The sequence below is a fragment of the Leptopilina boulardi genome, unplaced genomic scaffold, assembly GCF_019393585.1.
Source record: "Leptopilina boulardi isolate dan_hultmark-lab unplaced genomic scaffold, ZJU_Lbou_2.1 LbouV2_138, whole genome shotgun sequence".
Lineage (NCBI taxonomy): Eukaryota > Metazoa > Arthropoda > Insecta > Hymenoptera > Figitidae > Leptopilina > Leptopilina boulardi.
Window position 1 is genome coordinate 373,362 of NW_026137683.1, and position 13,495 is coordinate 386,856.

The 13,495-nt window shown below is 30.6% G+C and overlaps 2 protein-coding genes across 2 annotated transcripts; one reads left to right on the forward strand and one right to left on the reverse strand.

Annotated features, from left to right (window-relative positions):
* The first annotated feature begins 807 nt into the window (after nucleotides 1-807).
* Nucleotides 808-4,106, forward strand: LOC127291520 (uncharacterized). The gene is made up of 2 exons (XM_051320706.1): nucleotides 808-1,168; nucleotides 1,261-4,106. The coding sequence occupies exons 1-2, from the start codon at nucleotides 808-810 to the stop codon at nucleotides 4,104-4,106; spliced, it is 3,207 nt and encodes a 1,068-aa protein (XP_051176663.1).
* A 4,420-nt stretch (nucleotides 4,107-8,526) lies between these two features.
* Nucleotides 8,527-9,120, reverse strand: LOC127291515 (uncharacterized). The gene is made up of 2 exons (XM_051320701.1): nucleotides 8,998-9,120; nucleotides 8,527-8,895 (listed from the first exon to the last, which is right to left on the reverse strand). Exons 1-2 carry the CDS (start codon nucleotides 9,086-9,088, stop codon nucleotides 8,606-8,608), a joined length of 381 nt encoding a protein of 126 aa, XP_051176658.1. The 5' UTR covers nucleotides 9,089-9,120; the 3' UTR covers nucleotides 8,527-8,605.
* Between the last annotated feature and the right edge of the window lie 4,375 nt (nucleotides 9,121-13,495).

Below are 13,495 nucleotides of genomic sequence, written 5' to 3' on the forward strand. Positions count from 1 at the left end.
GGAATTAGTACCTAAGGCTGCCGCTAGATGGCGCCACTGTCGCTTACCGCCGGTCGGTATTTACCCACAGTCGGTAATGTAGGTATTAGTTCTGCCGGTTGCCACTAGATGGCGCCACTGTCGGTCGGTATTATCGTCAGTCGGTAATGTAGATTTCTGCATTATCAGCAGTCGGTAATGTAGATCCCTGACATGAATTTTACCTCGGTCGGCAAGGTAGGAAACTGTTTTACCGACCAAGTGGGCAAGTGACTATGTATAGTCACCATGTCTAAGTGGCGCGCAAGTCGCACATGTGAGTGTATGTATCGGTGAGATTTGGTATATAAAGAAGGGTTGGACACAGTAGTTACATTATCAGCATTCTCTTGGAGCAACTCGGAAGGAGCAGCAGAAGCAGTCGGCAAGCAGAGATATCTTGGTGGAGAGGAAAAGAGGGATAGCAGCGCAGGGCAGTCGAGGCGTGCAGCATCGTTGAAGCAAGCGGTGGAGGAGAAGAGGGGGTGACCGCGGAATGCAGTGGAGGCGCTCAGCATTGTAGAAGGAGAGTACTGTAGAGAAGGAGGGTGGGGGTAGATCTGTGGAAAACAGTGGAGGCGTGCAGCATTGTTGAAGGAGAGTTAGAAGCGACTTTGAATTTAGTTTTAAAGTAAGATTATTAGTATATATATCAAGGTTCTGTAGCGCAATGGGTAACGTTCCTGAGTTATAATCTGAGATTTTCGGGTTCGTCTCCCAGCAGAATCATTTTTTTTTAAATAGTATGAAAAATGTTATGCTTACACATACTGATTTTTTATTTTTAGAATGGCTGGTAAGCGCACAGTAGTTTCCGAGTTGAGCAATGAAGTTAGAAAAAAGAGAAGAATAAATTCATCGCTGCTGCATGAATGTGAAATACTTATTAAATCTACTGATGATGCATCGAGTTTATTACCATTACTAAATAACGACGTCGACACGACTCAATTTGTGACTAGATGGGTTGCTGTTTGTGAAAAGAATCTAGAAACATTAAGAAGTGTACTAAATGATTTACATTTTTCTTCAGAAAGGGAGAGATGTTTAAACCTGATACAAGAATTTGTTTGTCTTCACGCAAAGTTTGAGAATTCTTTAATACAAGGAGCTGGAATTCAACGTGCAATTCCTGAAGTAAATAGGGATGGTATAAATGATCGTGTTCGCTGGGCTTCAAGTGTCGGCTTCAAAGAAGTATAATTATCAACCTGGTACACTTAGATATAAGTGCTTTTTTAGATGATGCATGTGTACTTTTTGAAGATTTCATTAAAAAGGTTTTACAAAAGCATGATTCACTGAAAGTTTATGCTGTGCTTACAACAAAGTTTAAAAAAATTATTAATGATGAAGAGAAAGTTGAGCCCAAGTATTTTAATGTGAGAAGTAATATAATTTTTCCAACAACTGTTTTAATTGAATGGTATAGCAAAAATGTTAAAGAGCCTATATTAAAACAAGTGGAGGAGTTTGAAGAGAAGGAATCACAATGGACACTTTATTCAATTACAAAATTGGAAATCAACGTTAACAAATATAATGCAATACGAGTTGGGTCCTACATTGATTTACCTATCGAAATCAAAGCAAAGCGTGCATGTATAAATGTTAAAAATATGGATACAATGTGTTTTAAGTGGGCTGTTTTATCAGCTTTACACCCAATAGTTCAACACCCAGAGTTGATGAATAATTACTTCAGATATGGAAATGAATTGAACTTTACCGGAATCGAGTTTCCTGTTTCCTTAAAAGATATAACAAAATTTGAAAAACAAAATGACATCTCTATTAATCTGTATGGACTTCGCTTAATAAACAAAAAGTACAACACAGTCTCATTACACTTGACTTCAGAAAAAAAGGCAAGACATATTAATTTACTAAGAGTGGAAAGTCACTATGAGAACGAGGTTGACAGTGATAATGCAGCAGGAGGATCAACTCTCACAACTATTCCTGCTGCTTCTGATGTTATTGTACCAATTAATTACCATTATGTATGGATTAAAAACTTGTCCGCGCTTGTAAGTTCTCAAGTTTCATCCAATCGACATAAGAAACATATCTGTGATCGATGTCTTCATTACTTTGTCACGGAGGAGAGATTAGCCAGACATGAGGAGGAGTGTAAGACATTAAATGAGTGTAAAATAAACCTTCCCAAACCAGGAAAGAATTTTATTCAGTTTAAAAATTATGGAAACAGAGAAAAAGTTCCATTTGTAATCTACGCTGACTGTGAGTGTTTGTTGAATCCTGTCGAAGATGAAGAAACCACTTGTAATACTGAAGTGATTCAACGTCATGAAATGTTCAGTATTGGATATTATTTAAAATGCAGTTATGATGATTCGTTATCCAAATACAATTCCTGCCCAGATGGAACAAATGCTGCCAAGTGGTTCGCCCAGGAGTTGAAACAGTTGGCTGGAACTCTGGACAATATCTTTAAAAACCCTATTCCAATGGATAGATTGACATATGATGAGATTGAAGCTTTTTTTGATGCTCAAATATGTCATATTTGTGAAGGACCATTTTTACCACGTGAGAAGAAAGTTCGAGACCATTCCCACTTAACTGGTAAATATCGAGGTGCAGCTCATGAAAAATGTAATTTAAATTATCAAGATTCACGAGTAGTACCAGTTGTATTTCACAATTTAAGTGGGTATGATGCTCATTTTATAATTAGAGACATTTGTTTAGAATTTTCGGGAAAGATTGAACTTTTACCACTGAATAAAGAAAAATATATATCTTTTACTAAATATGTAAAGGAAACGGAAATCAAATTTCGATTTATAGACTCATTTAAATTCATGGCATCGTCTTTGGAGAAATTGGCATCATACCTATCCGAGTATAAAATTGTGAATCAAGTATTTTCAAACTTCACCTCTGAAGAAATTGAATTACTTACACGTAAAGGGGTTTTACCGTATGAATATTTGGATTCTCGTCAAAAATTAGAAGAAACAAACTTACCTGCTAAAGAAAAATTTTATAGTACATTGAATGATAGTACGGTTTCTGATGAAGATTACTTACATGCCCAACGTGTTTGGTCTACATTTAATTGTTCTCATCTCGGTGAATATGTTGATTTATACATGAAAACAGATGTTTTACTATTAGCCGACATCTTTGAAAATTTTAGAGATCAGTGCTTACAAGCTTATAGACTTGATCCTGCTCATTACTATACTACACCGGGATTAACTTGGGACGCGATGTTAAAATATACTAATGTAAGGTTAGAATTGTTGACAGACATTGACAAACTAATGTTTTTTGAACGTGGTGTGAGAGGAGGTATAAGTCAATGTAGCAATCGCTATGCTTGTGCTAATAATCCGTTTATGGAAAATTTTAATAAAAATGAGGAGGTCAAATACATTATGTATTTTGATGCAAACAATCTTTACGGTTGGGGTATGGTACAACCACTCCCTTATGGTGGATTTGAGTGGGTTCAAGTTGACGACAATTTTGACTTTAATATATCAGATGATTCACCTTTTGGCTACATTTTAGAAGTAGATTTAGATTATCCAATAGAATTGCACAACAGTCACAGTGATTTTCCATTCTGCTCAGAACACTCAAATCCACCATCGGAATCAAAACAAGCAAAGCTTTTAACTACATTGAATCCTAAGCGCAAGTACATTATCCATTATAGAGTATTAAAACAAGTTCTTGCTAATGGACTCAAGTTGGTAAAAATTCACAGAGTTATGCAATTTAACCAATCAACGTGGCTTAAGCCTTATATTGACTTTAATACTGCAAAAAGAGCTAAAGCGACAAATGAATTTGAAAAAAATCTGTTTAAGCTCATGAATAATGCCGTTTATGGAAAAACCATGGAAAATGTACGCAAACACGTCGATGTAAAACTTGTAACTAAATGGGAGGGTCGCTATGGAGCTGAGGCTCTGATATCTAAACCAAATTTTCACAGTCGGTCAATTTTCTGTGAAAATCTGGTTGCAATTGAACTAAGAAAAACCGAAATTTTGATAAACAAACCAATTTACATTGGTTTTGCAGTACTCGATGTATACAGATACCGATAGTTTAATTTATGAAATAAAGTGTGCTGATATTTATGTAGATATGAAGGAGGATATTCATAAGTTTGATACGTCGGATTATCCAAAGGATAATATTTATAATATTCCTCAAGCCAACAACAAAGTACTTGGACTTATGAAAGATGAATGTAGTGGAAAAATAATTACAGAATTTGTTGGTTTAAGGAGTAAGATGTATAGTATTCGTGTAAATGGTCAGGATTTTACAAAGAAAGCTAAGGGAGTTAGATCGTTAGTTGTAAAAAAATATATCAATTTCAATGATTATACTGACTGTCTACAAAATTTTGCAATTCAGACAAAAACTCAACATATAATTCGATCACGACTTCATAAAGTTGAAACTGTTAAACAACTTAAAGTTGCTTTAAGTCCAATGGACGACAAACGATATTTATTACCAGATAGCTATGATACTCTTGCTTGGGGACATTATAGAATAGAGGAAAGAGATTAAGCTTATAATGTATGTGTGTGAAAATTTGTAAATATAAAAATTGTTACAAAATAAATAGACAGTTTTACCAGATACATTTAATTTTATTCATTTATTCCTAACAAAATATTACAATTTTTAAAAAATTTAAAAGTAATTAATACATATCGAAGCTTAAAATTAGTTTTAACAGTTAGTTAATATTATTTCATTGTTGATTCATTAATGATTCATTATCGATTCATTATTGATTCATTAATGATTCATTGTTGATTCATTATTGATTCATTATTGATTCATTAATGATTCATTAATGATTCATTATTGATTCATTAATGATCCATTATTGATTCATTAATGATTCATTAATGATTCATTAATGATTCTTTTTTTTTTGTTTTAACATTAGTCTGTTTTATCTATCCAACTATTATGAGTACTATCGAAGCCTAACCACTTGACAAAAATTTTATTTCCACGCCTCTTGAGTACTTTTTCAACAAGATATACATCGGAATATTTCACTTTAAGAAGTTCCTCTTCATAGAATCCTCCGCTAATTTGTTGATCTTGGTAGTCCTTTAGCAAGTAAGTCACAGGTCGAGTTTGTTTAACTTTATCAATAGTAAATATTTCAGTTGTCCAATTCGGTGTGTAACCCTTCTCATACACATTTTTATACTTGCTAACTCGAACTTTGTCTCCAATTTTAAATTTTGATTTTCTGAAAGGTATTTTTCTGAGTTTGAAGAATCGCTCTTTCAAAGTTTCAACATGATCTCCAGTGACATCTTTGGGTTTCATTCCAATTGTGCGATGTTTTGTATCATTATACTTGGAAATGAGATTAGGTAATATATCACACCACTTGTAATTTCCTCTGAAACTAAACTGAATCCACATTTTCCTTTTGAGTGTTCGGTTAAAACGTTCCACGATGGATGCTTTTAGGTTACTATAGGTGGAATAAAAATTAATTTTTCTCAATTCCATTAAAGCCTCAAATTGTGAATTATAAAATTCTTTTCCCTTATCACAATGCAAATTTTTTGGACTACGTCCTTTTGCAAATATAGATTTCATTGCATCAGTCACATCTTTTCCAGTTTTATTCTTTACAGGAACAACCCAAGCGTACTTGGAAAATATATCTATAACTGTAAGTAAGTACTTGAATCCTTTATTAACTTTGGAATATGGTATCATTTCAACCAAATCTGCTTGCCAAGTATCATCAATGTCACGCATTTCAACTCGACGTCGAGGATAATTTTTTCGAGCTTGTGTGTGAAGTTCATTCACTACTGTCAACTTTTTGTCATTCATTTTCAAGAGCTCTCAAACGACTGTCCAGTTGACCAATAATTTCAGCATTTTTATATGATAAATCTTGATTTAATTGTTTTTCAAGATTGTTTAATTTTTCAGACACGGAGCCTTCAAGAGTTCTTAACAGCACATTACCGTTGTCTGTCTCCAATAAATTTTTCTTTGTTTGTATTTCAAGAGTTTTCGTTTCATTTTCAAGAACTCTCATACGAGTATCTAGTTCACCAATAATTTCAGCGTTTCGATATGATAAATCTTGATTTATTTGTCTTTCAAGATTGTTAAATTTTTCTGACAATGAGCCTTCAAGAGTTTTTAACAGCACATTACCACTGTCAGTCTCCAATACATTTTTCTTTGTTTGTATTACAAGAGTTTTCGTTTCATTTTCAAGAACTCTCATACGAGTATCTAGTTCACCAATAATTTCAACGTTTCGATATGATAAATCTTGATTTATTTGTCTTTCAAGATTGTTTGATTTTTCTGACAATGAGCCTTCAAGAGTTTTTAACAGCACATTACCACTGTCAGTCTCCAATACATTTTTCTTTGTTTGTATTTCAAAATTTTTCGTTTCATTTTCCAGAACTCTCATACGAGTATCTAGTTCACCAATAATTTCAGCGTTTCGATATGATAAATCTTGATTTATTTGTCTTTCAAGATTGTTTAATTTTTCTGACAATGAGCCTTCAAGAGTTTTTAACAGCACATTACCACTGTCAGTCTCCAATACATTTTTCTTTGTTTGTATTACAAGAGTTTTCGTTTCATTTTCAAGAACTCTCATACGAGTATCTAGTTCACCAATAATTTCAACGTTTCGATATGATAAATCTTGATTTATTTGTCTTTCAAGATTGTTTAATTTTTCTCCAATAGAGTCTTCAAGAGTTTTTAATAATACATTACTGTTGTCAGTATCCAATATATTTTTCTTTGTTTGTTTTTCAAGGGTTTTCGTTTCATTTTCAAGAACTCTTAAACGAGCATCAATTTCACCAATAATTTCTGCTTTTCTATATGATAAATCTTGATTAATTTGTCTTTCAAGATTTTTTAATTTTTCTCCTATAGAGTCTTCAAGAGTTTTTAATAACACATTACTGTTATCAATGTCTTGAAAATTTTCATTTATTTGTTTTTCAAGATTTTGTAGTTTATCTGTTACCGAAGCTTCAAGAATTTTTAACAATACATTACTGTTGTCAATGTCTAACCTTAATGAAGACGTGACTTGATATACTAGTCGCACTTCGTTCTCTATCATACGTTGAGTAAGTAATAAATTAACTGCGTCGCCCTCTGCTTTAGCTTTTGCAAGGTTACAAATTCTTTTCCCTCCACAGTCATAATTGTCTTCTGGATCTACTTTAAAACCAACTCCAGGTGGTCCAGGTGGTCCTCGTTTTGCTGCTACAGTTCCTCCTCTATTGAGGGGATGTCCGAATACATCAATGCTCATTTTAAAACTGATATGTAGTTGATAAAACAACTTCTAATATATAATTTTAGCTTCACGTAATTCTTCAATAATGGACATAATTTCATTATTATGACTTGGATTACCAGCTGCTTGTGATGCAGTAAGTAGTCTTAAACGATCAACTAACTCATTTGGATCATCCCAATAGATGTAGTCTGGTTGAAAATTTCTTTTTGTAATCATAAATTTTGGAAGTGATGTACCAGTTTTTGACTTACTTTTCGGAGTTACAGATTGAGGAAATAGATTTGAAATAACATTACCCAGATAACAAAATGTCAGCCAGATCGCTGCTCATATGTCAGCACGTGGGCTGATTGATCGGACCAACGTGGTGACAATTGAGCAGCGTAATGTACGCGCCATTGCTTGCTATATAGCTAGACCGTCGTCTGGCGCACGATGGGCGGCCCATCGTCCGTACAATGTATTGGTAACTTAAATTATTAAAATTTAATTTTTTTATTGTTTAGTGTAAATCGGAGTAAAGTCGCTTGTACGGACACAAATTTTTTGAAAAAAATATTTTTTTGGACTTTTTAATTATTACGACTTGTTATATTCTATTTTTTACAACAAAGAGAACATTATAGAAACATTATTGTTTACTGCAATATATTTATGAAAATAGTTATAATAATTTGTAAACATGGAAATATTGTAAAAATTTCTTTTCCTCCAAATAGCGCCTTTACTCCAATTCAGTCAAATAATTAAATCGCATCAATTCTGTAAAAGAAAATTTATTTTTATATTTCGTGTCTGGATAATTTCATTGAAGCAGAATTACAAAAGTCAACGCTGTGTATAACTAAAAACGGACAAAATTTTAAACTTTTTATACATTAGATGAGAACAATAAAATATTTCCTGTTAAATTAAACTTGTTTACACAATTACAAAGCAACACGAATAAACTTGAAACTATAGCCATTATTTTCTAGCCGCCAGTTCAATTATTTTTATAAAACTTGTTTAAATAATTTTATTTTCTATTAATATATAAAAAAATTAAATAATTATTAAACTGGCTGTTCGAAAGTAACTGCTGGCTTGCGTCTCACAAAATACAGTTCATAAATGAAACGAGACAAATGTTTTACACTTTACTCATTAGATAAAAACAATAGAATAAAATTTTTCCCTTTGAAGGTAATAATAAAAAATGAAACAAAAAATAATTACTATAAGCAAGTAATAAAAACCCGGTTAAAAGGATATTGTCATTTAATCTCCCTCATCATCGGCATCTTCATCTAAACCAACTTCGTCATCGAAAACCTCACGTTCATCTACACCGCTCTCTTCTCCATTATCACCATCATTTTGGTAATCGTGTAGTAAACTTTCAATTTCTGATATTTTTTCTTGCAAGGTACCCGTTGAATTTGATTTTTTTCCTTTCTTAAATTTATTCCTAAACCTCTGTTTTGTGCTTTTTAATACATCCTGCATATTCATTTTAAAAGTTTCCTTATTTTCTGGACCAGCAAACAAATGGCAACTACGGGCAGCGTCTGTAAAATAAAGGGTTTTTTTTATGTAGTTTAAAAATTACGTGGACATTAATATTGTAATGAAATGAGCAAAAAGAAAATAATTTACATATAAATACTAACTATAAAAAGCATTAAATAGTTTGGTATTTCCAATTCCATATGTGTCTTGCGTTTGGTTCCACGTAAACTTCGAAACAAGTTCATCAGTCATTATTTGCTTTAATCCGCAACTTAAAAATTCTTTTAATTTAGAGCCTCCCAAGCTCAACAAATGATTTTCCTATAAGTATAAAGAAATTAGTATTAACAAATTTGGCTTACAAATTTTTTTTAATAATTCAAACTAATTTTTAATTTGTTATCATTGCTGTCTTGAAGAAGATTACAATATTAATAAAAAAAATTCTGATTTTTTGACCCATTTTAAATTTAAAAGTATTTTTCAAAATTTCCGCATCAACGGACATCTACGTTGCTTTGCATAAAAGCTTATTTAAATGAAGCTATTTAATCAGACTTGTAAATTATTTATTGATAAAATAATATTATTTATTTAAATTACACCAGTAAAAAATCTCAATAGAAAAATATTTTTAAAAAATAATGTAAATTGAACATTATTATGAACCCAACAATTTTAGTTCATATTTTATTTCTTTTAAGAAAATCAAATTCATTACTGTATAGCAAAAACATAAGTAAAGAATAATACACAATTAGTTATATTTTTTGTTTTTTTACTAATTTAAAAAATTTAGAAAAAAACTTACTATCTTTTTTAATTGAACATCATTTTTCTCTAACTCAAAAAATTCATCAGTTGTGGTTATTGGGAATCCTGTTAGTGGTTCATACAATCTTTGAGAATGTTGATTCCTACCAAAATGCGATTGATGCAATTCTAAAATTTGAGTATTCTGTTTCTCAATGATTTCCAATCGATTTTCGATTCTTCTGCAAATACAAATATTTTAGAAATGGAATAATGTTTACAAGCGAAAAACTTTATGGACTTGAAAATGTCACTTTTAATTATTTTTAATAAGCGAACTGTTAGTGTTAAATATTAATTAGCAAAACCTATCCCTTCTTTAGTTCTGAGTTAAAAAATCATAATAGAAAATGGAGAAAATAGAGTTTACTCACGTTAACTGCTCAGAAACAGTAATCTGGAAATTAAAATCATTTAACATTCCTGGAGAGAATTGTAAAACCGGAACATCCTGCACATCGTCAGTTTCAAGCATATCCGACTGAAGGTTTGAAAACTGCTTCTCGCGACCGAATTCATCATTATCCGTTTCTTTTGATATCGTAAGAGCGTGTGTTTTTGACCTAAATTAAATAAAATAATTAAAATAAATAACCACCCTTTTTACTATGATTATAAAATATGTTTAATTGTAAAATTGGAAAAATTATTAGATTTTCCTGTTATTTTTTAAATTAAAAATTTTTTTTTAATATTAAATAAATTAATTATTTCTCACGACTATATCTAGAATTCATTCTGACAATATGAAATAAATTATATGACTCTGGAATATTTGACTATTGAAATTTAAATGGTTTTTAAGGTTTCCAGGTTGTGTAAGAAAAGTAAACTTATATTATGAATAACTAAATTTAAACTTACAATTCGTTAGCAGTTTTCTTTTTATTAACAGACAAAGGTGATGGTTGCGATGATGATAAAGCTACGTCATTTAATTTATTATTGTTGTTTCCATCGGATTTCGGTTCGAGAGAATGCGGCTTCATCGGAGTAGCGGAGTCAATTGAAGTATTTTGCTCATTAGCAAACGAAGTCGAAGGCTTAGGTGATAGGGAATCTTCAGGTTTCGATTTTCTTTTATTGTTTGGATTCGACTTTGGATTTTGAGAAACTGGTTTTAACTGAATAGAGGAATTTGTTACCGATTTCCTGAAAAATATATTACTAAATTTTAGTAAGATCTTATAATAAAGTATGGAAAATTGACATTGCCTAAAAGTTTAACTTAGTTGATACTTTAATTAAATAATTAACTTTTTATATAAATGTAATAATTTTTATTTGTAAATGTTATATGATATAATCCATATTTTCTTACTTGATTACAACTGCTTCAGGTTTCTTTGATGCTACATTATTCTTCATTGTTTCCGCCAACTTTTTTAAATCTTCCAATTTTTTATGAATTGAACAATTGCTTTTCTTTTTTTTCGTAGGCCTTTCATCTTCAGACTCAGTAGTAAGAATATTTTTGGGAGTTATGATCTTTCTTCCAGTGCTCGATACCCTTGAAACATCCTTCTTGAACATGTTTCTTTCATTAGACTTTTCCATGATCTATTGATTAGTTCGAAAAAAAACAAAGTTAGTGGTCTCAAAGAAATAGAAAATAATAATTATAAAGCATTAAAGTTGACATGAAATTATATTACAAATCACAAATTACTAAATGAAAAAAAACACCTTTAAAATAATCAAAATTAAATTTAACTGAAAATAAGAAGTACATGCACTTTAAGGAAGTTCTCTCGCAAACAGAAATGACTAAGAGTTAATTATCAAACTTGATAAACTGATAGATAATGGTTTAAAGAAGATGTAGTTAAATTTTTAGATGTCTAGGTGGATTTTGACAAAAGATATAAATAATTTTCTCTTTTCACATTTAACACGGGTTCTTATGGGAAATTGAATTTTTTGGTCTGAAATCTCAAATTGTGAAAAATCTGACGAAAAGATATTACTGGAACTTTATATACATAAAGTTTAATAGCCAATGTTCACTTACTTTTAATAAAATTGATCAGACCTGGCTTAGGAGACTCACAATTAATTATTTTGTCTAAAAAAACACCGTAATTTGACAATCAGAAATTACTTAGCACAACGCTTGGCAACGTTGCGTCTTGTAGGTTAGGTATAGAAAAAGCGCGAAATTTGAAAGTAATATAAGTAGTATATACATATAATAGTATATTCTTCAAAGATTCATAATAATGAATAATAATTTGAATTTGCTTATAAAAAATTAAGATTTTTAAAATAATAAATTATTATTATTATTATTATTTAACGAAAATAAATCAAACAATAGCAGACGACACGAAACGGAACGGGGGAAATATAATCCAACGTTGCCAAGCGTTGAGTGATACAAATGAAAACTTAAATGGGCATTGATTTGACTGACGTTTGAGGGAGAGAACTTCCTTAAGATAAAACTTTTGAATACCAGAGTATAAGACTAACCTGAAGCCCACAACTTTTTTGAACCACAATTTAAGAGAAAAATATTTTTTTATTAAAATTTTCTTTAAATTTGATTGAAAAAAGTTTTTACAACTTTTATCGACAATTTTAAAGAGAAAAATTTGTGGACAATAGAAAATATTTTTCTTTCGACTTCAAAATATATTCAGTTTTTTGAACGTTGATGATAAACGTTGTGAACTTCAACTTCGTAGTAAAAGAAAAAAGTAAAGTAATAGTTACTGTCCCTTTTCATATAGTCATTAAAAAATAATGTTTAAAAGTTACAAAATTTTGTAAAATAAAAACCCCCTTTTTCAATATTTTGCGATAATTTAGAAAAAGCAATTTTTTGTTTAATATACAACTAAATTTAAGCAAATAAATTTAACGGAACCATAAAACTTGATTGTCCACACAACATATTTAACAAAAAAAAAATATTTTTTTTGTACACATTTTATTTTGTTTTTATTTTGTCTATAATATATATTCTTTAGAATTGAGTAAAAAGCCCAAAACTCGACCCGTTGATTTAGAGATTTTCCATTTTCATGTTCATTTTAATGTGTATTTAAAAAAGTATTTTCTGTTAAAGGGACAAGATATCAAACTGCAACTTTGATAAAATAAAAAAGAAAACTTCTTTTCTATTGAAAAATTAAAGACATATGAAAAAGCTTATCTTTAATAAAAATTATAGTAAAAAATTTCAATTTAAATAGTTGCTGAAGTATCTATTATCTGAAAGTTATGTGGCAATAATCTTATATTCTATTGAGCATGCAATTACAGAAAACATTTAAACACCAAATAGAAAATGATAAATGCAATTTTAGAGAAGGGATGCGATGAAAAAGTAAACACACGTGAAAATGAAAATGTTTCCCAATTTAATGAATATAGGACTTCCGAGTCTTTCTTTTTGTTCATTACAAAAATAAGTTGAAGTAATATTTTTGTAGACTTTGCCTTAGTGAATATGAATATTGCTTTAAAAAGATTTCATCACAATTTAAGTTTTTATTCTAAAATCATTTAGAAACCTAGAAAACTTTTTTGGCAAAATTCCTGCTCTGTGCGTTATGATTCATGAAATATGAAGACATGCGGATGCCAAACAGACCATTTATCATGAGGCAAAAATGTAATAATTTTCATTTTTAAAGGAACTTACAAGATAATACATGCCACAAAATATATTATGCTTCCTATATGGAACAATGAGTCACAGCAGCATCTCTTTTTCGCTAATTAGTGTAGAACAAATCCATTCGTTTTGTAGTGGCAGCTCCTCTTCTCCCACTTTATGGCTCCAATGTGGCATTTTATAGCACTTTTTCTGCACATCGTTCAAAAAAATAGCTTGAACCG

Excerpts from the sequence above, each read along its gene's own strand:
- LOC127291520 (XM_051320706.1), top strand. The coding sequence starts at position 808 with ATGGCTGGTAAGCGCACAGTAGTTTCCGAGTTGAGCAATGAAGTTAGA. Across the intron at positions 1,169-1,260 it reads TCCTGAAGTAAATAGGGATG|ATGATGCATGTGTACTTTTT; the intron begins GTATAAATGATC and ends GTGCTTTTTTAG.
- LOC127291515 (XM_051320701.1), bottom strand. The coding sequence starts at position 9,088 with ATGACTGATGAACTTGTTTCGAAGTTTACGTGGAACCAAACGCAAGAC. Across the intron at positions 8,896-8,997 it reads ACTATTTAATGCTTTTTATA|ACGCTGCCCGTAGTTGCCAT; the intron begins GTTAGTATTTAT and ends TTTATTTTACAG.